Genomic DNA, 27,072 nt, shown 5'->3' with positions numbered 1-27,072 from the left:
GGGAGGGAGAGAGAGAGGGAGGGAGGGCAAACCCACTCCACAAGTGCCTTGTTAATTCCTAGGAGTGTTTGGGAAGTATAATGGAGGGTTGTAAGCGAATAAAAGAAACTGGAGTCCGTGTTGATTTTGAAACCGAAAAGGAAGGGAAGAAAAAAAAAAAGGAAAGGGAAAGAAAAGGTCCAAAGAAGTAATTTAACGAGGGCCCTCCTTAAACCAGCTTTAAAAGAGCTTCCAGAGAGCCCTGGAAAAGAGGTCAGTAAGAGTTCACCTGATGAGTAAGGCTTGACTTTTGTGGAAGGAAAGGATTTTTTTTGGGAGGGGGGATAAGTCACAAGGTGAGAAAATGAAAAAAGGGGGGAAGAAAAAAGAAGTATTTCCTACCTGTAGCGTTTCAAAAGGCAGAGAACTGAGTCGCTATAAAGATAACATATTAGCATCTTCCTAGATTAAGTTAAACGTTTTATTCTGCATTTATTTGCCAGAGCAGAATGATCTTTGGTTGTCTGCAGTGCAGAGGGTTGAAGGTGTGTGTGGAGGGAGAAACTCATTACAGAATTTAATTTCTTCCCTTGCAGAAATAGGAGGGAAATCATCAAAGCCCAATGAATAGCCCAGTCTAGTCCAGAAACTAAACTATGTAAATTTCAGCTGAAGGAAAAGAATGTGAATATGTGCACTAAGTTTTGTCTATGGCATTCTCTGGACATCCCTAATCCATGGACTTAGGTTCTGTGTTTAGAGGCAGAATTTGGAAAGAGAAGAAGAAAATACTGAAATGTCCTTCCAAATTCAGAAAAACTAGGAGGTGCCTAAACTTTTAAACAATCCCTGTCTTTGATCTGATTTGTTTGTCATCGCTCTATTTTTAGTCACAGTTCAAAGTAAATTATTGAAATATAGCCATCAATCCTATGAAAAAAACCAAAGGGTATATCTTCAAATGTTATTTGCCTAATCCAAAAGCAAAAGGGGGGAAAACCCTTCATTCTGGCAAACAAACACTGAATAAAGTTACAAACAAGATTACAGGGGAAGTTATTTGTCCTTCCAATGGGGTGGTGAGCTGCTAAGGGATGTAAAAACAGCTAAGAGGATTTAAGCCACATGAATTTAATTAGTTGTATAGACTTTTACAGTTAGAAATTCTAAATCCACGATTCCAGAGAGCATCTATTAGACTGTGTCAATAGCAGTAAAACAATAGTATTTCTGGATTTCTATTAATATCTCATCTCAGCCTAGTTTCTCCAAGTCTTTTTCTATTTACAGGGCACTTCCTCCCCCCACCCACCCCAAAAGCAAATGTGAAATAAAAACGCAAATACACTTTCAGAATCGACCGTGTTACCTGTTGGACGAGTCACCTTTGCAAAAAGAAAGCATATTTTTAAAAAATAATAAAAAGGCTTCCCAATGGTCAAGATGTTATCATCCGTTACAATGCTTTGGTTGTTCAAAAATACACTTTGATTTTTCCCTAAGAAAAAAGAAACTGGTTGGGGAAATTTGAAGAGATGCTGGGTCTCACTATTTATATTTGTCCTAGCACGCTTGCTAAAAGCAAATTGGAGAGGATCTTTAGCCCACTGATTGTCTCTCTATTGTTTTTCTTGAAACGGATCTTTTGCCCTTAATGAATCCTAACACAGCTGGACAGCTCCTTCCGGGACACTGAGAACCCTCACCCCAAACTGACCCCAATTTGACACCACAAGATGAAATTTTACCGCCTGTTAAAACCATTTCCAGCCGAAAGAGAGAGAGAGAAAGAGAGAGAGAAAAAGAGGGAGAGAAAGAAAGAAAGAAAGAAAGAAAGAAAGAAAGAAAGAAAGAAAGAAAGAAAGAAACTGGATTGTGGGGTTGGAAGAAGAACTGTTTGACAGAGATACATTTCTACACAGAGTTCCTAATTTGATGATGGTGATGATGATGACTGTCATTACTTGGGATTTTAAAAATATTTTTGCATTTCGCAACAAGATCAGTTATCTTAAAATTCATTATAGGTGCAGTTCCAGGAGAAAGTCCCACTGAAAATTGAGGGGCTGATTTCTGAAGAAACTTGCTTAGGAATGCAATAAGAATTCACAGCTTCAAGACCAATATTATATTGTCTTGAATCTGCAACAACCTCCTTCAAATGTCATTATTTTTTCCCTTTTTAAATTTGATTTAGAATTCCAAAATTAATTACATAAGTATTATTTATATTTATTAATGGCTGGTTCTAAATTAAAACAATTAGTGAGCTCAGATACCTTCCTGAAGTTTTCTTACAAACATGTGACAAATATTTGTTTTAGATTTTTCATCAAAAAATATATGAAAGAAATATTTTTGTTGTTGTTTTAGATTTGTCACAAAGAATGAAATACAGTACTTAGCAATTTTTTATTTGTGGCCTTCTTTTCAGGGTAACTTCAAATATCCCAGGAAACTTTATATATATATATAATCTCCTTGCATTTATATATATAAAATCTCCTTGCATTGTAATAGAACTGAAATATAACAGGAATGGTTCATTTAAGGAGGGGAGAAACAGAAATGAAAGAAGCTTTACTGGAGCCTGCAAATATCTCCTCCCGGTAACTTTTTAGATTTTTAAAGGCTTTTGTTATACAGGTTTAAGTGATATAATGAGATCTTTTTGCAATAATATTCATTTACTCTGCTCAATACACCCATCCTTAATACAGAAAGTACAATAACATCCATCCTTAGAAAGTTGTTCTTGGAGCTGCATTTAAAAGGGGGGGGGAAAATCTGGCGGCAAAGCCGTTCCCATTTCTTGCTAAATGAATCTAAACTGAGACATATATAGTCCCTGTCGCAAGTATGTTTTCCCCGCCCCCCTTGCCTGTTTTTAATAGAAAACAGTTTTTTAAAAGGAGGAATTGGGTTGACGATGTTGCAACAAGGCGATTCCCCAAAAATTTAGGAAAGCGACATTTTCGGGAAAAGAAGGTGGGGGGAGAGAAGGAAAGTCCACCCCTGACAAAGTAGATCTCTTTTAAAGCAACCCCTTAAGTCTGGTTCAGCTGCAAAAAAGAAAAAAAAAGTAGGAAAGGATTTGCATAACCCGCTGCTTCTATAGGTCTCCGGGCACCTAAAGGATTAGCCAAAGTATTCATTACCAAGAATGTCTTGAAGCGCGTTACCGATTTCTACGACAGAGGAGAAAATATGGTAGGACTGCCCACCCCCTTTGGCCCCCCGAATAAGTCCTCTCTTTTTTTCTTTTTGCAATGGAACCGATTTTGAAAGAAAGCGCCGTAGTACCGAGGGGCGGTTTTTTAAAGCTCACCTTTCTGCGCGCAAAGCCGGCCGAACCGGCCACGGGAGGGTGGCGGGCCGCTCCTTTAAGAATCGCTTTCATCTCGGAAGAGGTCTTCTAGAAGAAGAGAAAGGAAAAGCGGGGAGGGGAGGAGGGGGTAGAACAAGTAAAAGCAGGAAAAAAACCCTCCCTTCTTTTCTGCCACACCGCCACCAACCCCAAAGGTGGCTCTTCGGCGCTTCAAACGAGCGCGCAAAAGTCTCGCCGGTTCTTTCCCCTCCAGCTCTATTCGCCTTGCCAGTTCAAGCTACGACGAAGCTCGCCAGGCTAAAGCGCTCACCGTTACCCGGCGGCCTTCCTCAAGCCTCTCTCTCTCTCTTTTTGCTCTCTCTCTTTTTCTTTCTTTTTGCTCTCTCTTTCTCTGTCTCCTGGCGTCCCTCTCTCTCCTCATTCTTTCTCTCTCTCTCTCCCGTCGTTCCTCAATGTCTCCCCCCTCTCTGCTCTGTCTTTCTTTATAAGCGAGCTCTGCCATCCCGCAGCCAGCATTGTTGCGATGGCTCATTTCGTCAAACTGTTTAATTGCTCCGGTAATCACTATCATCATCGCAGGTACTCAATCATTCGTCATTTTGGAGAGCTCCGTTGACCTCGGGAGCGAAAGTGCCCTCAGCCCAGAGAAAAAGATTTGGCTGCATTTTTGGTTGGTTTTTTTTTTTTTTAAAGACTCGTTCCTTCCTTCCCTCCCTTTCCGCGCCTTGGGGCGGATTTTGTCTTTCCTCCCCAACTTTTCTTTCTTCTTCCCCCCCCCCCCCCAGCGGAAAATCTGCCCCTTGAGAAACGGGTCTCCCGTCCTGTCCTGCCCCTTCTCCTCAAACTCCCTTTTCCACGCCGGGAATCCAGTCTAAATAAAATGCGCCGCCGCCAAAGTATGTACGAGGCCGTAACGTTCACAAGGAGATTCATAATCATTGATAAATCCCACTATTACCAGGATAGTCTGGTTTAGATTTTATGTGCGGGGAGAGAGAGTGAGAGAGTGAGAAAGAGAGAGCGAGCAGGAGGGAGGGAGGGAGAGTACAAAACTGCAGCAATCAATAGTTTGACCATTGCTCCTCCCCCTTAACTTGAAGCATTCCCCCCCATGATTGATGATCTCGGGTAGCTTTGGTAATTGACTACTCTGAGGTAAGGCATGTTGCGGTTCCAGCAAAGCGATTGGAGGAGGCCGCTACACAAGCGCGCCTGTGCGCGCACACGCACACCCCTCACCAAAATTAACGTCGTAGGTAGCGCTTGTGAGGGAGGGAGGGAGGGAGAGAGAGAGACGGACCACGAAAGTCTACGGGGAGGGGGTGTTTTCCAAAGTTCACTTGGTAGTTAAGGAACCAGGGGACCCCGTCGCCTTAATTCTGCAGAACTATCACTGTGTATAGCGAAATAATACCTACAACAATAGCTGCGTCTTTATGTTGTTTGGAACAGAGAATTACAACAACCATCCCAGTTAAAGGTATAGTGTGTGTGTACACACACACATATACACATATATAAATACACACCCACACACCCCAAAAATTGGAATAAAAGCGAAAAGGGGAATGTTCCCTTCGGTTTGTAAAGCCCAAGCAACACCAAAGCCCAGCCTAAAAAGATGCCTTGACCTTTCCTTTCCTTTCCTTCCTCTCCTTTCCTTTCCCTTCATTTCCTTCCCTTTCCTTCCCCTCTTCTTGTTTCCTTTCCTTTCTCTCCTTTCTTTTCCTTTCCTTCTTTCCATTCCCTTCCTTCCTTCCCTTTCTTTCTTTCCTTCCTCCCCTTCCATTTCTTTCCCTTTCCCTTTCTTTCTCATTTCCTTCCCTTCCCTCTCTCTCTCCCTCTCTCTCCATCCCCAGCGTAGACCCCGCCTAATACAGCGACTTTGAGGGAACAGCCACAGCAATAGCAGACCGGAACCGAGCACAGAGCAAAGGGCGCCGAGCGGAGCGCTCCCCTCCAGGGGGAAAAAATGATTCTAGAGTAACGGCAACCGCGAAAGGCAGCGAGTTTCACACACACACACACACCCCGGGAAGGCAACGCGCGGCGTGCAGGCGAGCTCTCTGAATTGCACTCTGCTGGCGAGGATGGCGGACTTTGTTTAAAGGCAGGCGAGGAGTTTCCGCTGGCGGAACAACTTTGCTCTTTCCGAAACGTTCGCCGCTGCCCCAAGTTGTCCTTCGGCTCTTCTCTCCCGGACACTGAACCCCCTCGCAGGACTGAGAGTTCCCCTCCGAAGAAAAGGCCGAGGCGGAGCGATGGCTAAGCAGCGCGGCCAGGCAAAGGAGGATGTCGAAGGGTAAAAAAAATATCTCTCCATTAAAAAAAAAAAGCGACAGATCTAGGCTTCTAGGATAGGTTTTTTTTAACCCCCTCCGGGCTGTTTGCAGTTCCCACGCACGCACGCAGGCACCCACCTCCCCCCCTTCTCTCTCTTGGCTCTCTCTCCTGCTTCGCCTCCTCCTCCTCCGTTTGCTTCTTCTTCCTCCTCCTCCTCCTGCTCTGTATCCTTCCACTTTTCCGCGCCTATTTGGAAAAGCGAGCCGGCTGGGTTGGAGATTTCTGAAGGCGCCTGCATCGCCCCCCCCCCCCGCCCTCCCCACCCACCCACCCCGGGCGGCGTGGAAACAAGCCCCCGATTGCACACGCTGCAGATCGCAGGGCTGCAAAGCGCGCTTTCGCCCGTTCTCTCTCTCTCTCTCTCTCCCTCTCCCCGCGTCTGTGTCTCTCTCTTGTAGGACTGGCTATGGCCACCACTACTTCCGGGTTCCGTCATTTCATTCTCCCGCCGATCAAGCGCCGCAAAACTGAGCCTCTTCTATAAGCCAGCCAGCAGCCAACCTGCCAACACTTACTGACACTCACTCATCTCAGAGGGAGAGGTGAAGAGGGAGACAAAATACCTACCGGGAGGGGGAAAAGGAGAGAGAGAGAAAAAATAACAACAACAACGCGCGCGCACACACACTCACCCAAGCACGCACATACACACGCACACACACAAAAAGAACGGAGGAAGTCCACGTTTTTTGAAAACTCTTCCATTTTTTCGTCGTATCCTACCCCACCCTCCCCCTCCCGGTAGTTTGGTGTTGTTGTTTTTTAAAGAAACTATAGCGTTCCTACAAGCAAAACCCCAAACGCGGACTTACTGAGAGAAGAACCCGAGGTTAAAAAGATTCCTCTTCTTCTTCTTCTTCTTCTTCATCATCATCAGCCATCATTCATTCACTACCTTGACATTCCATGGCTTTGATTGACAGCTGGAGTGGCAAAAAGCCATGAGACACGACAGTTTGGTTACATGTGGGTTGCTGACGGGCCGATCGTAACCTTCAGTGTGGGGCTTGACGACTTTTTATGTTTATTTTATTTTTTTAAAACACCGTCCTATTTTTTTTTACGTAAAGGAAGAAAAAAAAAGGAAAGGCACAGAAAAGGGAAATAAAGAAGAGTACGCTGGGGAAACAGACAAACTCTACGTGGTTAATTTTTTCCCTTATTTTTTATTGTTGTAACGATTGTCTTTATGAATATTTACGCGCATTGGAGAACTCTATAAGTTGGTCGGAGAAACGAGGGAAAAGGGGATTTCCCCCCCTTCTTCTTCTTCTTCTTCCTTTCCTTCTTCTTCAGTCACTTTGTTGGTGTTGTTACTGGACTGGGATATTAAATATAGGACACATCCCGGAGTTTATTGGAGCGCAGACTGATGGCGCAAAGGGTAGGTTTAAATCTCCAGCACTTACCTTACGTATAAATCCTTTCTTAAGAGGGGCCTGTCGGATTTGCTCTTTCCCCGTTGCTGCTGCTCATGGCGGCCACTATTTAGAGAAACAAAACAAAATAGCAGCGAAAATTATTCACCGGTTTTGTGTGTGCGTGTGCCTCTATGTCTCTTTCTTTCCCTCTCTCTCTCTCCTCTGTGTGTGTGTGTGTGTGTCTCCCTCTGTGTGTGTGTGTGCGCGTGTGTGCGTGTGCAATTGTTCCACGCTTCTTTCCTCTGTAGCTTTTCCCCCAACAGCGCGATTTCCCTGCTCCTCTCTAACTGCTCAGTGGCGCGCGGTTTACAAGGGGGAAGGTTTTGCCTGCTGCTGCTGCTGCTGCCGCCGCCGCTTCTGCTGCTGTGGCTGTTGCTGCCGCTGCCTAGGAAATACAGCTACATTTGGCTGCTTGGTTTATCTCTGATTTTGACAAGGACCAGGGGGATTTGCGACTAAATAATGTTTCTGGTAACTTTCAGGTTATTTGCTCCCTTTTCCTCTCGCGCACTCTCCTCTCTCCCTTTTCAGCCTTGTTTACCCTTCCCACTCCGTAGCGTTAATCTGGTCGCCGGTGGGGTGTTCGTTTATCTGCGGCCCCGTCTCCTCTCATTCGTAGACGGTTTCCTCCTTCTTCCCTTTCACACTTCCCCTTCCCGTATTTTGCCCTCGATACAGCTTTCCCCACAACCGGCTCTCTCACACACACACATTCCTTGCCCCCTTCTTCCCTTAGCCTTCTCTCCCCCCCCCCCCCAGCTCTGTCGACTGCACTTTTTATTTTGATTTCCGTTTTTGTATCGCTTTCCTCTCTGTTGTGGCTGGTCCCGGTTTGTAGTTTTGCTCTGTTTTGTCTGACTTTACCTGGGTGCTTCACTCTCCTTCTGACTTCTGTTCTTTTTGTTTTGTTTTTGTTTATTTCTTCCCCTTTTCACCCCCTTTCTCTCCCCCCCTTTCTCGCTTTCTTCTCTCTCCCTCTCCCTCTTCTTCTGGTTCTGTTTCCTTCCTTTTCTGGCCCATTTTCTTTTTGACAGTACGATGAGCTGCCTCATTACGGCGGGATGGACGGAGTAGGGGTACCTGCTTCCATGTATGGAGACCCTCACGCCCCCAGGCCGATCCCCCCAGTACACCATTTGAACCACGGGCCGCCACTGCATGCCAGCCAGCATTATGGAGCCCATGCCCCGCACCCTAATGTCATGCCGGCCAGCATGGGATCGGCTGTCAATGACGCCTTGAAGCGGGACAAGGATGCAATCTATGGGTAGGTACAAAGCAAGGCAAGCCAGGCGCTGTGGCCCGTTCCTTGCAGCATATGTGTATTTCGGGGTGTGTGTATGTATGTATGTATGTATGTATGTATGTATGTGCAAAGGGCCGGAGAGGTAGCTTCTTTCAGGAAAGAGGGCAGAGGAATAACCGTCCTCCACAAAGAGTGCGGTGGACACAAGATTTTTGGAAAGAACTGTAAAGTGCTTTTTATACAACTCCTTCTTAAAAATCCTCCTCGGGGTTTTTTCTTCCTGAAATCTAGAGGACACGTGTAATTGTCACTATGGATCAATATAGATCACGATAGATCCCTTTCTGCATTTCTTTAGGTAATAAAAACATTTTAAGTCTACAAAGTTAAAAACCCAAACACATGGGAAAGTTCAGCTAAGAAATCCCACGGAGGATGCAGGGATTGACGGGCGTGTTATTGTGACGCGCTGGAAGTGCTTTCAGATTTTAGTGAAAGCAGTGTGGCTAAGCTGCTCTATTCTTCGGACACCCCGATCTTTAAAGCAGTTCCTTAAGAGCTTTTTAAAATATTTATCTTGTTCCCTGCTCTTGGAAATGAAAAGAAAGCCTGATTTCCCCAGGCTCATTTACACACATGCAAATACCCACTGAAATCAGCGGAGTTTGTGCTGTTAATTTATTTAGATGTTGCTCTATAAAATGCAGAATTTAAGTAAAATGTGGTATGGGAGGATTGTGGGGGGAATGTATCCTCTTCAAGTAAAGTTTTATTTAGGTGACATTTTTTCTTTTCTTCTTTGAAGCATGCAACAACAGCCCTTCTGACACAATGAACACTAGGAGGAAAGGTTTAGGAAAAGGATTTAATGGTTTAAGACACGTATCGCCCAGTTAGATCCTGATCCTCAAGCAGTATTTGGCCGGACAATGGGGAGGAATTTATTCAGCCGCCTTGTCTTTTTATGACGGGGCAGTCGATATTTAATCTGGCTGCATTTCTTCAGTCTCTACCGCACCGGGATCCCCTTCGTTCTTTTCTCCTTGCCTTCCCAGATAGCGTAGGGCTCTTGTTACTTCTCGCCAAAATTAAGAAACAACTTCAGATTTTGGGTAAAAAAAATCAAGTCTTCACGCGTTTTGGTATACAGTAGTCGTGTCTTCGGGACGAAGGCTCTGCTTAGTTTCCTTGCTAGGTTTTTAAAAGCTGCGGGACTTCCCACAGTGCTATCTGGGGTTGGGTTATAATTGTTATTTGTTGGCGCACATGGGTTTGTGGAGTTCGGTTCTGGCCCAGGCTTTTTTTTTTTGTGGGAAGACGTTTGCGTGTGTTGTGTTACTTTTGGCTCCGTTTTGTCCCTTCCTTTTAACTTGTGGGAAGGCTGAGGGGACGTTAAAGCTTGCGCGTGGGAGATGCGTTACGTTTCTTTTATTTTTGAAGAAACTTGTTGATTAGGTGTTTTCTTTTCCCCACCCCCTCTCATTTTTTATTTTTTATTCTCTTCTCTTAATGCCGTTCTCCCCCTCCTTTTCTCTTTGTATGTCGTCGCCCGGCAGGCACCCGTTGTTCCCTCTGTTAGCTCTGGTCTTTGAAAAGTGCGAGCTCGCCACCTGCACTCCCCGAGAGCCCGGAGTGGCCGGCGGAGATGTCTGCTCCTCCGACTCCTTCAACGAGGACATCGCCGTCTTCGCCAAACAGGTCGAAACTCTTTTCACTCCCCGCTTTTTTTTACCCCGCCCCCTTCCCCGCGCACCCAGCCCCCACCTTGAGCGCACGACACCTCAAGCCAAAGAGCCCCCCCCCGCCTTCCCTCAGAAGGCAGCCCCCCCCTCCCCCCCTTTAGAAGGCCTGCTGCTCCTCAGGCCTTAGGGAAAAAGGAGAGGGCGGCGCTTGCTCTGAGGGAGCTTTTGGAGCGTCTGAGGGAAAATGTTCCGGGCAATCCGGGTCTGGGTGCCTTTCCTTTCTGATCAGCCACCTCTCTATCATCTCCATTTTCCTCTTCCCTTCTGGCTGCATGAAAGGTCTGCTGGGAGACCTTCTAGGATTCCCTGAACTCACAGGAAGGGGGCATTGTTAAATGGGGTGGGTGGGGGAGATAAATACGAGGGCTGTTAGGCCCAGCCAGCCCTCCATTGAAATTGTGAACTGGGTGAGAAGGAAGCTTGTATGGGACAGGAAGAATGGTGGTGGCCCAGAGTGCCCTAAGTTTCCAAATAGTCTCTTTGGCCTTGAAACTAAGTGCAACTAATTCATGTTTTGATCTGTTACAATTAGACTGTGAGGTGGGGTGGGGGCACAGACCCAGCAAATAGGTTTTTTTTAAGGCAGCTGAAATACACACTGATTCCTACTCACTCTTCCCCATCTCCCCCTTCCATATAGGTTCGGGCAGAAAAACCACTTTTTTCTTCAAATCCAGAATTGGATAATTTGGTAAGGTTCTTCCTGTCTTGTTTTTATTTTGACCTCTTATGTTCCGGGAGGACCCCCCCCCCTCTTCTGTTTAGCCTTGGTTAAAATAAAATAATACGAAGAGGGACTTGGAGAAATGTTTGTAGAGGTGCCAAGAATCTGAAAGAAAAAGAAACCATTCTTACCCAGAGGCTTCAAGGAACTTGAATTCTTGACATAGAAAGGGGAGGACAGCAGATACTTGAGCTCCTAATATGTTGCAAAGCTGGGTTTAAGCCCCAAGAAGCAAAAGAGAAGGAAATCGTGGCTTCAGAAAAGAGTTTGAAGCTGTTGAGTTTGATTCTTTTGATCATTTGTCCAATTTTAACATTAAAAGTACTGAAAATCCACTTGAAAAAAAAAGAAGTGAAGGCAGACCCATTCATTTGGAGCCATTTCACCTGCCTTTCTTGGGCTTTTTCTTTAAAAACAAAAACAACAATGGATGGAGTGGTGAGTGGATGTTTAGCACTTGGTTGCTTTGCAGACTTTAATAAACCACAGGGAATGACATCTTGGCAAACCACTTATCGCTGTTTTTCTTTAAGTGTGTTTGTGTGTGAGTGTGTGAGAGAGATTTGTGATTTGATGTTTTTTTTAAAAAAAAAATCAAGTGCTTTAGGTTAAAGTTGGTGATCAAAATTACCCAAGCGTGTCCAAAGAGCTAAAATCCTGGATAATGAGAGCGTGCCCTGACAATCCCCCACTCCCTGACTTGCCTCCTTCTCTCCCTTATATGACAATTCCTCTGTTCCCTGTTTTCTTTCAGATGATACAAGCGATACAAGTCTTAAGGTTTCACCTTTTGGAATTAGAAAAGGTAAGAGCAAGGGGGCACTCCCTCTTTTTCTTTTCCTTTTTCTCCTCCTGGCCTCCTACAAGCCTTGGGGAAATTCAAAAGGACACTGTAACTGGTACAAAGCACATCCTGACACTAAACCAAAAGTGCATGGCTCTTTTTCTTTTTTTCTAACCCCCCTCCTTCCCCCTCCCCCCCATCCATTCTTTCTACCTTCATTCAAGCATCTGCTATGTCCTTTTCTTCTCTGTCTCGGTTCCTTCTTGCAAATTATTTGAACCAGAGATAATATTTTAAGCAACTTACCATTCAGTATTATAGACCCCCTGTTTTCAACACTTTATGAATGACATGAAAAGGCTAAATACTACAAGAAAATTATTTTGTACTAAAGAGCTCTCCTTACTCATCCAGAAATTTCAAAATATATACACTGGTCTCTTCCCACCTCCTTTTCTTCATTTTTCTTGGCTGAACTGCCTATGTTTTTCTGTTTTATTTATCCAGATTTCTCAGTGCTTCTCATAATATCCTCAAATCGGATTTTCTTCTATCTATAGAATAGACTAATGTTTAATAGCTGTGCATCCCCCAACTTGTTGCTCAAGCAAGTCTCTGGGGAATAATATGTGCTGCAACAATTTCTCTATTGTTTCCTTGCTTCAACTATATGCCTCTTAATTAGAGTTACTCTTGGAATAGTAGATCTCATTGCTTCTTTTTAATGGGAGGGGGAGATCAAGTTGCAGTCTAGAAGTTTTGCTTTCTCCCTCTTTTAAAAATGCATCTCTTTTTTCTCTTCCTTTACTTAAATGTTACATTTAGGTTCATGAATTGTGTGATAATTTCTGTCATCGGTACATTAGCTGTCTGAAAGGCAAAATGCCCATAGACCTAGTTATTGATGAAAGAGATGGCAGCTCCAAATCTGACCATGAAGAACTCTCAGGATCATCCACAAATTTAGCTGACCATGTAAGTCTTTTCAATAATTTGTAATAGCTCTTACCCATTTAGTAAACTCCTGGACTGTTAATTAATTACGGATTTTTCTTACCATCACCTGTGTATTGGAATTGTTTACATTAAATTTACCTCTGTTACCTGTTACAGAGCTATTGTTTATAAATCTAAGTTTCTGATGGAAGAATATTCCTTTATATTTTATTACTGAGAAGTTCTGTCATGTAAAGTTTACAGCATTGACAAATTGAAAAGTTGACAAACTGTCTAGTAAAAAATTGGCAATATTTTTTGCTTTATGACCCTTGCTATTAATGTTATAACAACAACAAAAAGACAATTTAAATTATTCAGTTATTTAAAAATGGGATTTCTTCCATACTTTATCCAGGCAGAATTATTAGCTATTGTACTAATTTGAACCAAAGTTATAAATAATAAAACTACTTTCTCTATTGCAACTTATTACTAAAATTTGCACATGTTGCCAAGTGACTAAGCTTCATAATAAATTTCAATAATCTTGAGATGCCAATTATTTACAAGACCTTTTAGAAGCTGTAAATAATTATGACTGACTACACATTAGCTGTTGGTTTTAAGACTTTAGTAGTAGCTCGGTGAGTTGTTTTTGTTGAATATGCACAAATATGTCTGAGAATGGCATTTTACATGAACTGTTATGCTTTACAGAAATGCTTATGAAAACCTGTTCCGTACATTAATAAGTTTATTTACTTTTGAAATGTATAAATAGACACATAGTGTTCAAGTGTGAATAATAGCTTATTTCTAAAAGTGTAGAGAGGAGAGTTTACATAGGCATTGTAAATAACTTCATAAAACAAGCAATATAAACTAAGAATAGCATAGAAGGAACATTATTCTAACTTGACGGAGGGATTCCCGTGCTCTGAACAAGAATCTCTAATAAGTTTTGGTCTGCTATGAAAAGTAGATACAAAATAAAGAATATTTTCTATTTGTTTTCTTTTTTCTTTTCAAAGTATGTTGGCAGTCAGTTAAATATTTGCTTTTGTTCTATATTTATTGACAATACTTAATAACAACATAAAAATACTAATTTGTTATGGACTATTTCTATATTTAAATAAATATAATTGTTTTTGTTTCTTTGGAAATCTCCAGATCAAGATTTCATGACATTTTATAATTATTGTTATCAAAGCATATAAGCAAGGAAACACTGAAAGCTTCGTCAAAGTTATATCATTTATAGCTGCTAAGGTCTATGAAGCAATATCACAGTTTCAAGAATATCTTTTGTTTAAGAGTAAAATCAGGGCATACATAACTATGGGATCATTAGATCTGAAATAGCAGGCATCCGGAAAGAACCAAATATGTATATATAAAGTATTGCATGTCTTCCCAGAACATTATTAGTGTAAGTTTGTTTTAAGTGGACGTGTAGAAATGGACCTTGCTGTTGTTTATATTAAACGAGATTACATAAACTATACAGTTTAGGGCTCGAGCAGATGGTGAGTGCTCAAGCCAATTTCAAGTGCTCTGTTATAATATTCAAATTCAACTAGAGTGATAAAATGAGGTTTCAGGGGACTCATATTTTATAATATAACTATCTTCATAGAAAATAATCTTTCCTAACTCTTCCAATAGAAAAAGAGCAAATTTAGGCAAATATGTTAACCTATCTTAAACCTGTCAGGCTTTACCACTTTCAAAGTTATAATTATTTAAATCCTATGTAAATAATAGGGCATTGGACTCTAGACATTTGGGTTCTACTTTTCTTCATTAGCACCCTTCTACTTTTTTTTTGGAAGGAATTAATAATTTGTGGAACCAGAACACCAATTGGGAAATTAATAGTTATATCACTGAGGTTCATTTGGGAATTGTGCCTTATTAGATATGTGTGTTAACATCACCCCAAGGATACATTTGATAAAGGTACAGATAAGAATAATGTACACATACATACATGCATACATATTAATATAAAGTGTAGTACTTTATTAATAATCAGTAAAATTTTTGAAATTTTAATGAGCATATAAAAATTAGAGTAAACTTGTTTATTTGTGGATTTTTATCTGACACTTATAATGGATAAACATGAGCATTTCTTTAATTTTCTATTCAAGATTTATTTTTGCTTGCTTTGATATGCATATTTAAATATAGCCTACGGCTAAGTCTCATTTGGTGAAGGGTGGTGCAGGTGTTATGATAAACCACTTAAGGACACAAGATGGCATAGTGTTTTCTCTGTATTAACTCATGACCATTGTTTTGGTCTTTCTTATAGCTGTATTTACTTTTGAAATACTTAAGAGTATTTCACCTGAGTGACTATGAATTTATAGCTTTAAAGATGTTTTAATTTGTTCTGGGCCAGATACCCTTTTATGCAAATGACAGTTTGTGAAAAAATAATTGATATTCCAATATTTCTATTTTTATGTTCTGTTCATGGTTATAGATAAACTGCAATATAGTCATTGTAGTAGCAGTTTACTGGGCCCTAATGTGGTTGAAAGTTACATACTATGATAGAGCTCAAATCAAGGAAATGTCAGAAAAGCTAATATTCACAATGAGATTCCTAAGTTCAAATAATATGTGTCTCTTTGTAGAACTGCATTGCTGAAATATATAATTTAGTTTGTTATAAGAAAAGACTTCATTTTGGCAAAAATACTAGCTTTTATGCAAAAAAGGCAGAGTCTTTCTAATGTTGGAAACAATAAAATGGACACACAATGTTATTTTATTGTACTGTTAATTATTGTTAATTCTTCTATAATACAGTAATTTTTCTATAATACAGTTGTCCATGAACTTGGCTAGTCAAAGGATAGGATATTGTTAGTTATGGAAAATTGCTATATTTGATGTATGTTGTGGCATAGTTAATTAATATAAACTCTATAATTACAATTTGAATTTTTAATACACTCATATATTTTTATTGCACTCAAATATTAGTTGTAGATGTGTAGAAATGTGCTATAACTGAAATAAACCAGATAAAATACTACTATAGACATTGTTGACTTGTGTTTCTTAGGAATGCAATTTATCACTGTCACATGTATGCATACATATGAACTCAAGATTCCTCAACCTTGACTTCAGTTAACCATTATTCATATAGTTTTAAATGTATTTTTTAGATTCTTTACAAGTAGTTAAGAATTTTATACACACATATATATACACATACTCTCTCTTATGGAAATCCAATTTCAAGGGATTTTTCATATAACACTGTTAGCATTACAACTTGTTTTATTACATTTGTTAATGACCTGAGAAAAGGATAATAGAAAATGGCCTGTCCCTAATTTATAGCTGAGGTCTTTCAAAATGGAAGTAAAGACTGATAGCGGGAAATTTTTATTCTTGTTTTGCCTTGACTGTGTCAGTATATATATTACAGTTAAGTAAATGAATATTTGAATAGATTCATTCACATTATTTTGCTTTATAATAATCCAGAGAACAGTTTCTAAATCTTTAAAATACTTTACACTAGACCTGTACAGTAGGGTTTTCTAGATTAATTTTGGTTGATTAAAGCGAGAGATAGTGACTTTCTAGGAATGTACTTTGAAGATCACTTTACAAAATATTTGTTAGTTTGTATCAAAGATGCTCAAGTCAATTGTAGAATTTACAAAAATGAGAATTTTAAAATGTTTTTGAAAAGAGGGAGAGAGACAGAAAAATGCTAAAACTCTATTTAAGTATATATACAATCAGGAATTTTTGTAGATTTTCACACTTTTATCACAGAACCTAGTCAACCTTGGCTGATCTCAAAAAACTAGATAGAATCAAATTTGTTTAGTACATGGATGAGAGACCACCCAGAAATCCGAGAACTATAATCTAAACCAAGCAGAGGGAAAATTCAGGAAGGCAATGACAAACTCTCATATTTTTGTCAAAACAATTCCATATTTTCTGTGTCTATGAAGTTACCAAGAGTAAGGCTTGACTTGAAGGAGATTTTATATTTATATTTCATACATAAAACTATTTTAACATTTGAACTGGAGCTAAATATGTGCTATGCACAAGGGTCTGTAAAAATGTAAAGCAAATATGAACAATAATTGATGCAACATCAGATTGAGAAATATGTTGTGTACAATATTTTGGGGGTGGCTTCATTATTCTAGTATCCAATAAACAATCTTATGTTAAAATAAATAACCTATGTAGGTCATATATGTTTAATATAGTTACTTAGCTTTGATTTCTAGATTTTTTAAAAAGACATAAACAGCAATTCCTTCAAAAGGCTTTATCTCCAATGAACCACAAATTTGTGGAATGTTAGACTTGCCAGGAATGTAAGATCAGGTCTTAATGTCCTTATACTTTATTATATTCAGGACTGAGAACAAATTAACAAACATAGCTGTGCACTTTATATGGACTCTGCTTCAAACAGATTCTGTGAAGCAGTTCACAGTTGCAATTCTATTTACTATATCATTACAGTACAATCATTACAAACCTTTGGGGAGAAGGAGGAATTGCTTAAAAGTAATATTTTTCAGCAGGATTATTGAGAAGTAGGTGGCTACCAAACTATACTATTTTCCAGTGATCATACTGTGTAAAATATACAAAGAGATATAATCTGTTTGTACAGTCAAAACAGTAGACGGCTATATTCCATAGCTCATGGTGTAAAGCTTGCAAAGTTGCTGGTTTTACATACTAGGCATGTAGTATTTGTTATCCAGGAATAACAGATTTCACTAAAATTCATTGTATACATTAAATTTGATAGTATAATGCTTTGGCCCTTAGATTTCAGTTGTTAGTATCTTAAATGTAGTAAAAATTTCTTCTGTAGCGCCTGGACTGCTTCATCAAGTAACGTATTTACAATTTAACTGAAATCAAACAATATTAATGTTGACATTTATTTATCTTTTGGCTTATTTTTACTAGTTCTATTGTAATGAAGGTATACTGTACTTGAAAAGTACTCCTTTGAATACTGTTCAATATCAATATAAAATTTATAACATATATAATAAGAAAAAAGGCTGATACAAGTAGAAAGAGTCCACGTTCATGAATATTCACATAACTCACATTAGGTCATTTGAAATCTTAAATTCACAAGAAAATATAATACACATGGGGAGGTTTATAGAGATTGATACATGTATAATATAAGATACTTGTAAAAGTAAGTACAGTGAAATAAAATTACATTAATATGTAGAATAAAAGAAGTCACATATCTTTTGCCCATTTATTTGTGCATAGCACTGAAATGGAATCATACAATTTTACACATTTATATGTACTATTCTTGTAGACTTTTATCTAAAATGTTGTTTTAATATGTATATTATAAGTGCTACATTCTTATGGATAGATATGTGAGACATTTTACTAAACTAAATGAGATTTATTTCTAAAAAGACATGCCCACAATTGCTCTGTTATAATATTAGATTAAGCTATTTATATTTAAGTAGGGTTATGTTTGTATTCATCTGTATATTTGAATCTGTGTATTAAATCTGTATATTTTCTTACCAAGATATTTTTTTATAAATACAGTGTTTATACCAGTAGTTTTTAAATTTTATATATTGTATTTTACAATGTTTTAATATGAGTATAAATTATGTTTTCATAAGGTACCACGTAACAATTTTGTTCTATAATATATTAGTAATTGGAACCAAATTTTTAGATAAATTGTGTCATTCGGCTGGTGTTCTCAGTACTGCTTAGCTGATACGAGATCTCATCTAGTTTATGGTTAGGCCTTAGATGAAATGAAATGTATTTAACCTACAGTCAAAATACCATAAAGTGCTGATGTTTTCATATACAAAATTGATTTATAATAAGTAAGTGCAATCTAGTACATAAGCTGTACTATACTATTATACTATGTTGTCTTAATTTGTTTATCCAGAAAAAGATAAGCTTTCCTATCAGAAAGCTTTATGAATGCCTTGGATAGGAGCGCTATTTTTTATTTTTGCATATAAATGCCTATCAAAATCCATTGATTCCATCTTCTTCCTGCTATTCACTGACTAGTATACTGTATAGCAATATAGATAGGTAGACAGTTAAATAGAACATTATTTTGAAATACAAGTAATTTCATAATGAAAAATTGAGTTGTACTACTATAAAAACAGTGTGAGATCAGAATCGACCCTACAGGGCCCCCTTGCATAATTAAAGTGATTTTGCCCAGTGAAAGTTTGGGTTGCATAAGAAATGCATAGTTAATCCATCTGTATCTGTGTAAGCTGTCATTTACACAGAAGTTTGAGGCTTATTAAATCACTAACCTTGGCATTGTACAAGATGAGTGACCAGTATTCAAGCATATAAACAAGCACTCTGAGGAATGTTAATAAATAATTATTATAAAAAAAGGCCTATGTTGAAAATATTTCTTTTTTTAGAAAAAGCATTTAGGAGTTAAAAACATTTAAAACTTCCATTACATTTGTATGAACAACAAAACAGTACACAGTACATTGGCTTCATATGCCTAGAAACTCTTGTCCTTTCCCTGCTTTTCTCTAGATTTAGCAAAATCCAATGATGGTACTAAATAATTTTTTAAAAAAACTTTCAAGGGAAAAATACTGGCAAAGTTGTGATTCTGTGAAAAGCTGTATACTTAATGAGAAACAGTAGATAGCTGCATCAGAGTGATCTCCTGTGGCCCTGCTAGTACAAGCCTTCCCCATATTGTCTCCTGCTTTTATATTAATTACAACTTGCATTATCAGTTGTGAGTCTTAGCCCAGCAAATAGAAAATACTGCCCCTGGAGACCTAGCTTCTTGTATCTATTTTCCATCTCCTATTGTGTGCCACTCAGTATTACTGCTTTGCTCCTGGTAACATTGCTCTTTAACACAATTAGATAAGAGCAAGGGCAGTGCCATATTTGACTCCCAATTATTAAAACTATTGGGAATAGATACATGTGAACTCTGCATTCCATAGTACATGGCACTTCAGCTGGTGATTCAATTCAACATATTCATACTTTTTTATTGTTTAAATATGTGTCATAATATTATGTAGAAAGTTAAATAAATAGTGGCTGTGACAGGTTATAATTGTCTTAATTCAATTCTTATACTGCCCCATTTTAAAGCTATTGGTTGGAATAACAATTTTGAAAATACGGTTGATGATAATCAATGTTCCTCCCCCCATCCTTAACATATGCATTGCTACTAAACATTGGATTCAGGTTAAACATGCAATTTCAAAAAGATAGTTATATAATATGACTTTTTGAGTAGCTTTTCATATGCTAAGTTCTCTGAATACATACTTCTATATGCATATCTTCATAAGTATGAAAGGTTAGTTTTTCTGATTACAAGCTTATGTTCTTTTCAGCTCAGAATGTATTTGTTGTTTGAGATGATATATGTGGTATGTGCTATTATATTTAAATTTAGACAGACTTTTTATACAATATTGAAATATAAATTCTTCAGGGCTCTAGTGGTTGTACAAGAAAAGTTGATTCCAGTTCAATTCAGCAAATAGATTATCAACATTCAGTGATTCAAAGTCTATAGGCTTACATAAATAAAACTGCTCTAGCATAAAAAATAATATATTTGAATCATTTTCAAAAAGTTGATTTATTCAATAACCTGCAGTATCTATGCATGAATAGTGAATTCTCTAGAAAATTGGGTAGTCAAATGTCAGGTACAATGTGATGCATTTCTGTTCATACAAAGGGTCAATTTTTTAGTATCTTCTCTTGCAATTTTCCATTTACTCTTCTCCTCCAAAATTTGCCCCAAAGTACATTATCTCAAGTAAATCAAAGCAAAATGTCATGGGTAACATACAATCTTTTAGATGAAAGAAGCTAAATCTTCTGGCAGGATGCTGTTGGTCTACTATGTTAAAATTAAAAAGTTATTTTACTACTTAAATATCCCTAGGTAGACCTTAATTTTTTATGCAGTGGGGCAACATCTTAATCTAATGAAATAAATAAACAGGTAATCTATGACCAAATGTATTTACATTAAATAATTGTATGGAAATATATACCCAGAATGAAAGATCTCATTGTTGCCATTGACGTATGGATGAAAATGATTATTTGGTCATGAGTAATGCTCTCAAAATACCCATATGATACCATGTTTGTTACAGTACTAATAATGAATGACCGAGTATGTTTTCTGGCCAAACCTCATGTCAGATAGAATTAGGGAACTATTGGGAAGTTGAAGTGAAACACAAATACCCCATATATTATTCCCAATTTCCTCTATTCTTTCTTTTATAGCCATAAATGTATGTAGCCACCATCCTTCCCTTCTAACTGAGATTGGATCTCTGAGTAAAAGTATAAAAAGCAAATTATTTCTGCTGCAAGAAGTTTCACTCAATGTCCTTATATAAACTAGAAACATCTGGTTTTTCAAATAATGTATGGTTTTGGTTAACATGTGGCTTAAAACTTAACTAAGGTGTTAACTGGTTAAATTACTAAAATTTTAATAGTGAACTAAGGACTTTCAACAGAACCTACTTTTAAGAAAATCTGAAGAACATAACACTAACATTATAGTGTCTGAAATATGTGTCCTAGGAGAATATTTTTTTATAAATTTTATAAAGAGCAGCTTTCAGCATTGGATGACTAAATGCATGCCAGGCTATTGTTTTGTTACCTTTTCATGTATTTCTTCTAACTCTTTATCTGGTTACCATCCGGCAAACAGCTGACGGTGAGAGAGGCTGCAGAGGGCTAAAGTGCTCCTGTCTGCTGTTTGCCTTCAGCTTGAAGCTATTTGAGTGGTTTCCTAACTCAGAGATAAAAAGAGGAGCTCGTAGGCACAATCTGTTTAATCGAGACTGCACAGAAACTTGCTTGATCGTGACATTTTATTTCCATATAGATTTTCCTGAAATCTAACCAACATTGCTTTTTTGAAATAATTGTGTGTATGTGTATACATCTGTGTATGCATCACTGTGTGTCTCCATATAGACGCACATAATAGATTTAAGTATAAAATTGAAACATTTCGGATTCTTTTAGCTTTTGCTTTTATTTTAAACCTTCCTGAGCTTGCAATATGGTATTGTTTTTGTATATTGTGGGAGGAGAATATTAATTTGAAGAGTATTACTTTTAATTATAGCATTTTGTAATTTTTCAGTGACTTTTTATAATAAGGAAATAGATCTAGGCAAAAATGTATAGATTGGTTTGATGGAAAATTATTTTTAATGCAGTACTCCAATTTTGATTTATTTTTGTAGATTGTTCTATCTAAGTAAGAGAGTTGTGTAGTTATTATTAACTGTTTGTTTCCATTTATCTTTCCTTCACTGCTATTAATGCTCATTCAATTTAGTGTTGTAATGTGATTATGTAGACTTATTTGATATTTTTATAGGAAATTATTTAGAACATGGTTTAAATATGATAACTTGAGCTTCAGCTGCCAACCTGGTAATTAAGTAACTAAAAAATTTAATTCAAAATGCAATAATTTTGGGGGAGTCATTAAAACTTTATTATTTATTATTGGGATTATTTCCCATCTCTTTCTAAATTTTCTAAATTTTTAGATATAGTTATTGTTGGTGATACTGAAGTTTACTGCAAAGTAAATATTGATGTCTTCTCTGTGGAATTGCTTAGGGTTCATGATATTTTCCTGAATGTAGAGTATTATACAAAAGTGCTTCTTGTTAGGATGTGTTTAATTTAACTTGTCAGGGATAGGTGACAAGCAATAGAAGTTCAGCTCTAAGTCTGATCTATTGCATGCGTTCTTGTTCTCCTTTTCTGCTGGAGGAAATTCCATCCCTTGCCTGCCTTCATGTGGTGCTGATAAAGCTTTTCCTGTACAGTAGAATTCCTGTTTTCCTTTAAGCAACAGCAGGGTATTGGGAATGATCAGGAAAAGGGAGGAGGACCAGGAGAACAGGCTTAGTGAAGTAGCAGTTAGCTGCAACTTTCAGTTTTCTTCATGTATCTTTTTAAATAGCAGTCCTCTTCAGGAAAACAGATGATCAATAAATGTTTAGAAATTATTGTAGAATTAGGAAAGCTTTGCCAAATTTTCAATGATTATTAGTTCATGTATTGCTATTATATAACAGATAGAAAGGTTATAGAAGAATATATTGCAAATTACCATTTAAACTTACATATCTAGTTAACCTTTAGTTGTATAATCTTTTAAAACATCCATATTCCGTATTTGTTTAGGGTATTATCTGTAATATATGTTATAATAGAGGGAAAAAAGTTTTTGTGTGTGTTATAATTATTAATCTCCCACACCATATTAAAAAACACACACACCCTGCTGCAGATTTGGTAGGGAAAACTGAAATAAAGAGAGATAGTAGTTCAGCTGTGTTTTTGAATATCTCTAGGTTTTTTTTATTATCAGAACTAGACAGTAATCATATATTAATTTACTTGGTAATAATTGCTATTGGGCTTAATATGACTTCATAGATTCATCTATGGAATTATTTTGTGACCATTTCCTTATAAAATGTTAAAATATTTCCTTAATCAACCAACTGGTTGTTACAAGTATAAAAAGTAAAAAAAACTCTTTTAAGGAGAAGAACTTTAAAACATTATTAGAACTGCACTTTATTATTGTGTAAATATATGAAAAGGGGAATGACTTAAATATGGTTAATATGACAATATATTTCTGTACATATTGAATCAAAAAGAAATATCATATCTTCAGGAGAACATATCCCAAGGTAAAATGGTATAGGATTGCAACCTCACTAATCATTTACCTTTGAACAGTGTCTGAATTTTAGGGATATTTGCAAATGCTAACCTGCCTACTTTTTTTCTGACTTCCCAACCTCCCTCCCTCGATTTGCTATTGGAATGATAACTGTGGGAAAAAATGGACATTCTGACACCAGAATCCTTCCTCTTGGAGAGATCATGATGATGCAACGTCAACGCACTCAGCAGGCACACCAGGGCCTTCCAGTGGGGGCCATGCTTCCCAGAGTGGAGACAACAGCAGTGAGCAAGGTAAAAGGTCAAGCTTTTTTCCCCCTGTGCAAAGTAGGCATGACTAAAATAACTTCAGTGTCTTTTATTATATCAGTACATCTGCCTTAGTGTAAACACATGAATGGCAGGCTTGCAATGTAATCAGCTGTAAGTTAAGGAGACACTTGTTTCCTTTTTTTTTCAACCTTCTTAGCTGTATTTTATTTTTATTTCAAAGCCAAATATCTAATCTTCAAACAAGCTTTGCAATAACAATTGATTAGTTCTGCCAATTCCTTTACAAATTTGGTTATCTACAGGATTTTCTCTCTGTGTGTGCATGTGTGCGTGTGTGGTGTAAGTAAATATCGTGGCAGACATGCACTCCAGCTGTGGTGCAGCAATTCATGTTAGTCTCTAAATAGAAAAATATTACTGTCAACTGAAAAAAAAAGCCAGTTGAAATGTTCTTCCTAACCCACAACAGGAAGAAAACAAAAACAATTTTGACTCATCCGCGTAAAGGATGCATTTATTGAATGCTTTGAAATTGGCAGGAGATTTTATACTAAAGTATTCTAATAAAATTAAGAATTCATTTTGTAATGAGTTGTTTGTGGATTACTACTTAATATTTCTACCCACCCTGCTTTATTTCCCGCCCAGAGTCCGCAAGGAGTTGGGCGGCCTACAAGTCAAAATAATAAATAAATAAATACATTTGGAAATAGGTTAGGTTTGTACTAGTTATATAAATGACTAATAAGTTAGTTATGTCAGATAACATTTTTAGGATTGCATTATAAGATGTAGGCATTATGCCTTTCATAATTACAGTCCTACTTTAACATGGTTAACATGAACATTTTATACACTTAAAGGGACAATGAGGTTCATAGCTGTTCACATTGAATCAAATAGGATTTTCTCCCTGTTAAATTGGGAATGGAATCCAATTTAACACTTTATTGACTTAATACTTCCAGTTTGCATAATCAAGGTTTTTAAAAATCATATTTAATTATTGAACTCAACAGAAAAAAAATCCTTAAAATTTAGCTAATTTATCTTTTTGCAAAGATTAAACTGGCTATTTGCTAACATCCCAGTGCTAATTTTGAATAATTTTCAAAACTATCCTACATCTACGTTCATATGAGCAAAATAGATTTGCTTTTTATAATTTGTCCAACAGATTTAAATTTTATATTTTGTTTTTTTAAAGCTTACTCATAGCAGTTGCAAGAACTGACTCTTATATATGTGATTATGTATATTTAAAAAACAAATGACTGTTGTGAATGTTTACAATTCATGGATGAACTCTATGATGAACTCACTAAATTAGATTAATAGCTATTTACCTTCATCAGGAGTAAAAGTTTCATGTCCTAAAGCAACAAATACTCTGTGGTTGTTTATTTCAGTTCCAGAAATCAGAACCATCCTCAGTAATATTTGCCCAATATTTTTTTCACTTCTCTCTCCAAGACTAGAGGCAGTTGTGGGAGAGCTTAGATTAAGGTATACAGCTACATATTACAAGGTGTGATTTGGGTCTGAGCCATGATGTGGCAAAGAAGGTATTTAAATCTTGCCTCAAGGAATGGCCCTGATTCAAATCACATGCAGACACAAGCTGTTATGAACCATTCAGAAAAATATTTTTCTAGTGGCTTGGAGAAATAATCTGGATTGGAATGATGGAACTAGGAATTATATCTCTGCATAATGGGTGCCATATCAATTGGTCGTATGCCTGTGTTTTGTATTAAAATCATTCATCAGTTGAAAAGGCCCATGTTCTTTAAAAAAATAGGCTATTTTAAAAAGCTACTTTAAACAAGCGTTAGTTTTTAAAATTTTCCATTGACTTCAATCAGATGCAGTAATGATTCAGAAGAAAATATTGTTGTGCTTTTCCAACCAAGACAATTACCTTGTTACTTAAATTAATACAGCAAGAAGGTGGGAATCTAAAAAATTTTATGTTTAAATCTTCAAACCTTGTTTTTATTATCCGTAAGATTTGGCCAACTCCAATTCCATTGACTATGCTGGGAATGGGTTTGCTATAAGAATCTAAAGGTAAAAGTCCCTTTTGACCATGACTATGGTGATTTCAAACACACATCCATGCAATTTTCTAGGAAACTAAAATAAAAATTTCTTGGAATGAATTATATAAAATGGTTAGTGATACAATACAATGCACTGATAAGCAAGTATTAGAGTTTCTATTTTTCTCTGTCAGCTTTAGTCTTCTTGACTTCCCATACACTCTTATCTGTTCTATATACATTCTCTATTTATTTGTAGGTGTCACATCTTTCACTTTTGCAGCTTTTATAGTTTGATAAAACAAATATTACTGTATGTTATAATCCTTAATGCATTTCTCATTGCACATATCTGTTGTACGTGTATCATGAGGAGGTGAACAATACTGGAATAGTTGAACCTTCTACATTTATGTCCCAGAGAGACATATTGTACTTGATAACATGGTAGAACATAACAAAGTTTATTGCCAAAATCATTATTTATAAATGGGAAAAATATATAAAGATTATATTATATTTTATTTAAAAAGCTACAGTGCATCCTTATAAAATGAGAAAGTGTGAAATGAAAAGTACAGTGAAGTGAATTTAGGTGCTGGTTTGGAAGAATTAAAGCCTTGGGCACTGTTCAATGAAAGATAATCCTAATTATATTAGCTGGATTCTATAAGGTTTTTTTTAGCAAGTCATCTTAGTTGTTCAAGTAAACTATTTCATCCAGCTGCATTAGTATTAATACCACTTATTGCCTTACCATGGTTCAAATCATAGAGGCAAAATTGTTTCAGACAATATTATTCTAAGATCAAAAAGTTAAATATACTTGGTTTTCTTTTCTTGTAAGCATTTATTAAGTTGCTTACTTAAAAACTAGAAAGATAAATTTAACTTATTCATAGAAATAAAATTCTGAAACATTCTACAAAGGAAGAAAACTAGGTGGGGGCAAGGGAGGAAAGAAACTGTTTTAATGGTATAATGAGGCCATCTTCCAGAGACTTGTTTTGTGTAAGTCTTGCTTTGACCTTTCACTTTGCTCAGGAGCCCAACGCTTCATTTTTCACATTCTTCCAATTACGTTAACGCTTCAAGCATTTCTGACTCCTAGTCAGCTAGCAACACCAGGCATAACTCAACACAGTGAGTTTTCCTCCTCTCTGTAGATTCATTAACAGGTCACTGAGGTCCCAACTGAAATTTAAAACTGGCTGGTTCTGTTGGGTTAGTTGAGCTATGGAAGAGAGATAGCAGAAAAAAGACTGTAAGAAGGGGAGGAAAGAAGGAAGACTCCAAGATTTTGCTAGGCAGCACTGTATATGTATAAAACCCAAAACAATCTTTCAAAAGGTATGTGTAGCTTTATCATCCAAGTACTTGTTTGGCAGAGAATCTGTATATCTTATGGGTAATAGATTATCCCTTTTCTATATAAAATAAAGTAAAAT

At 37.3% G+C, this 27,072-nt stretch overlaps 1 protein-coding gene across 12 annotated transcripts in view; it reads left to right on the top strand.

The window, feature by feature from the left end:
- Window positions 1-5,171: 5,171 nt before the first annotated feature.
- The window catches only part of MEIS2 (Meis homeobox 2), a 278,477-nt gene continuing 256,576 nt past the window's right edge, over window positions 5,172-27,072 (top strand). For 2 of the 12 annotated variants that reach the window (XM_070756334.1, XM_070756308.1), the window contains exons 1-7: window positions 5,622-7,034; window positions 8,106-8,338; window positions 9,874-10,015; window positions 10,700-10,750; window positions 11,538-11,588; window positions 12,393-12,542; window positions 23,489-23,603. In XM_070756334.1, coding sequence (XP_070612435.1) covers window positions 7,023-7,034; window positions 8,106-8,338; window positions 9,874-10,015; window positions 10,700-10,750; window positions 11,538-11,588; window positions 12,393-12,542; window positions 23,489-23,603 — 754 coding nt within the window. In that variant the 5' untranslated portion in view covers window positions 5,622-7,022. The other 10 variants (XM_070756326.1, XM_070756402.1, XM_070756413.1 and 7 more) reach the window with 10 other exon arrangements.

This window comes from Erythrolamprus reginae, chromosome 1, assembly GCF_031021105.1.
Source record: "Erythrolamprus reginae isolate rEryReg1 chromosome 1, rEryReg1.hap1, whole genome shotgun sequence".
Classification (NCBI taxonomy): Eukaryota; Metazoa; Chordata; class Lepidosauria; order Squamata; family Dipsadidae; genus Erythrolamprus; species Erythrolamprus reginae.
The sequence above is the reverse complement of the archived record's forward strand: the minus strand, read 5'-3'. Positions and strand labels throughout refer to the sequence as shown.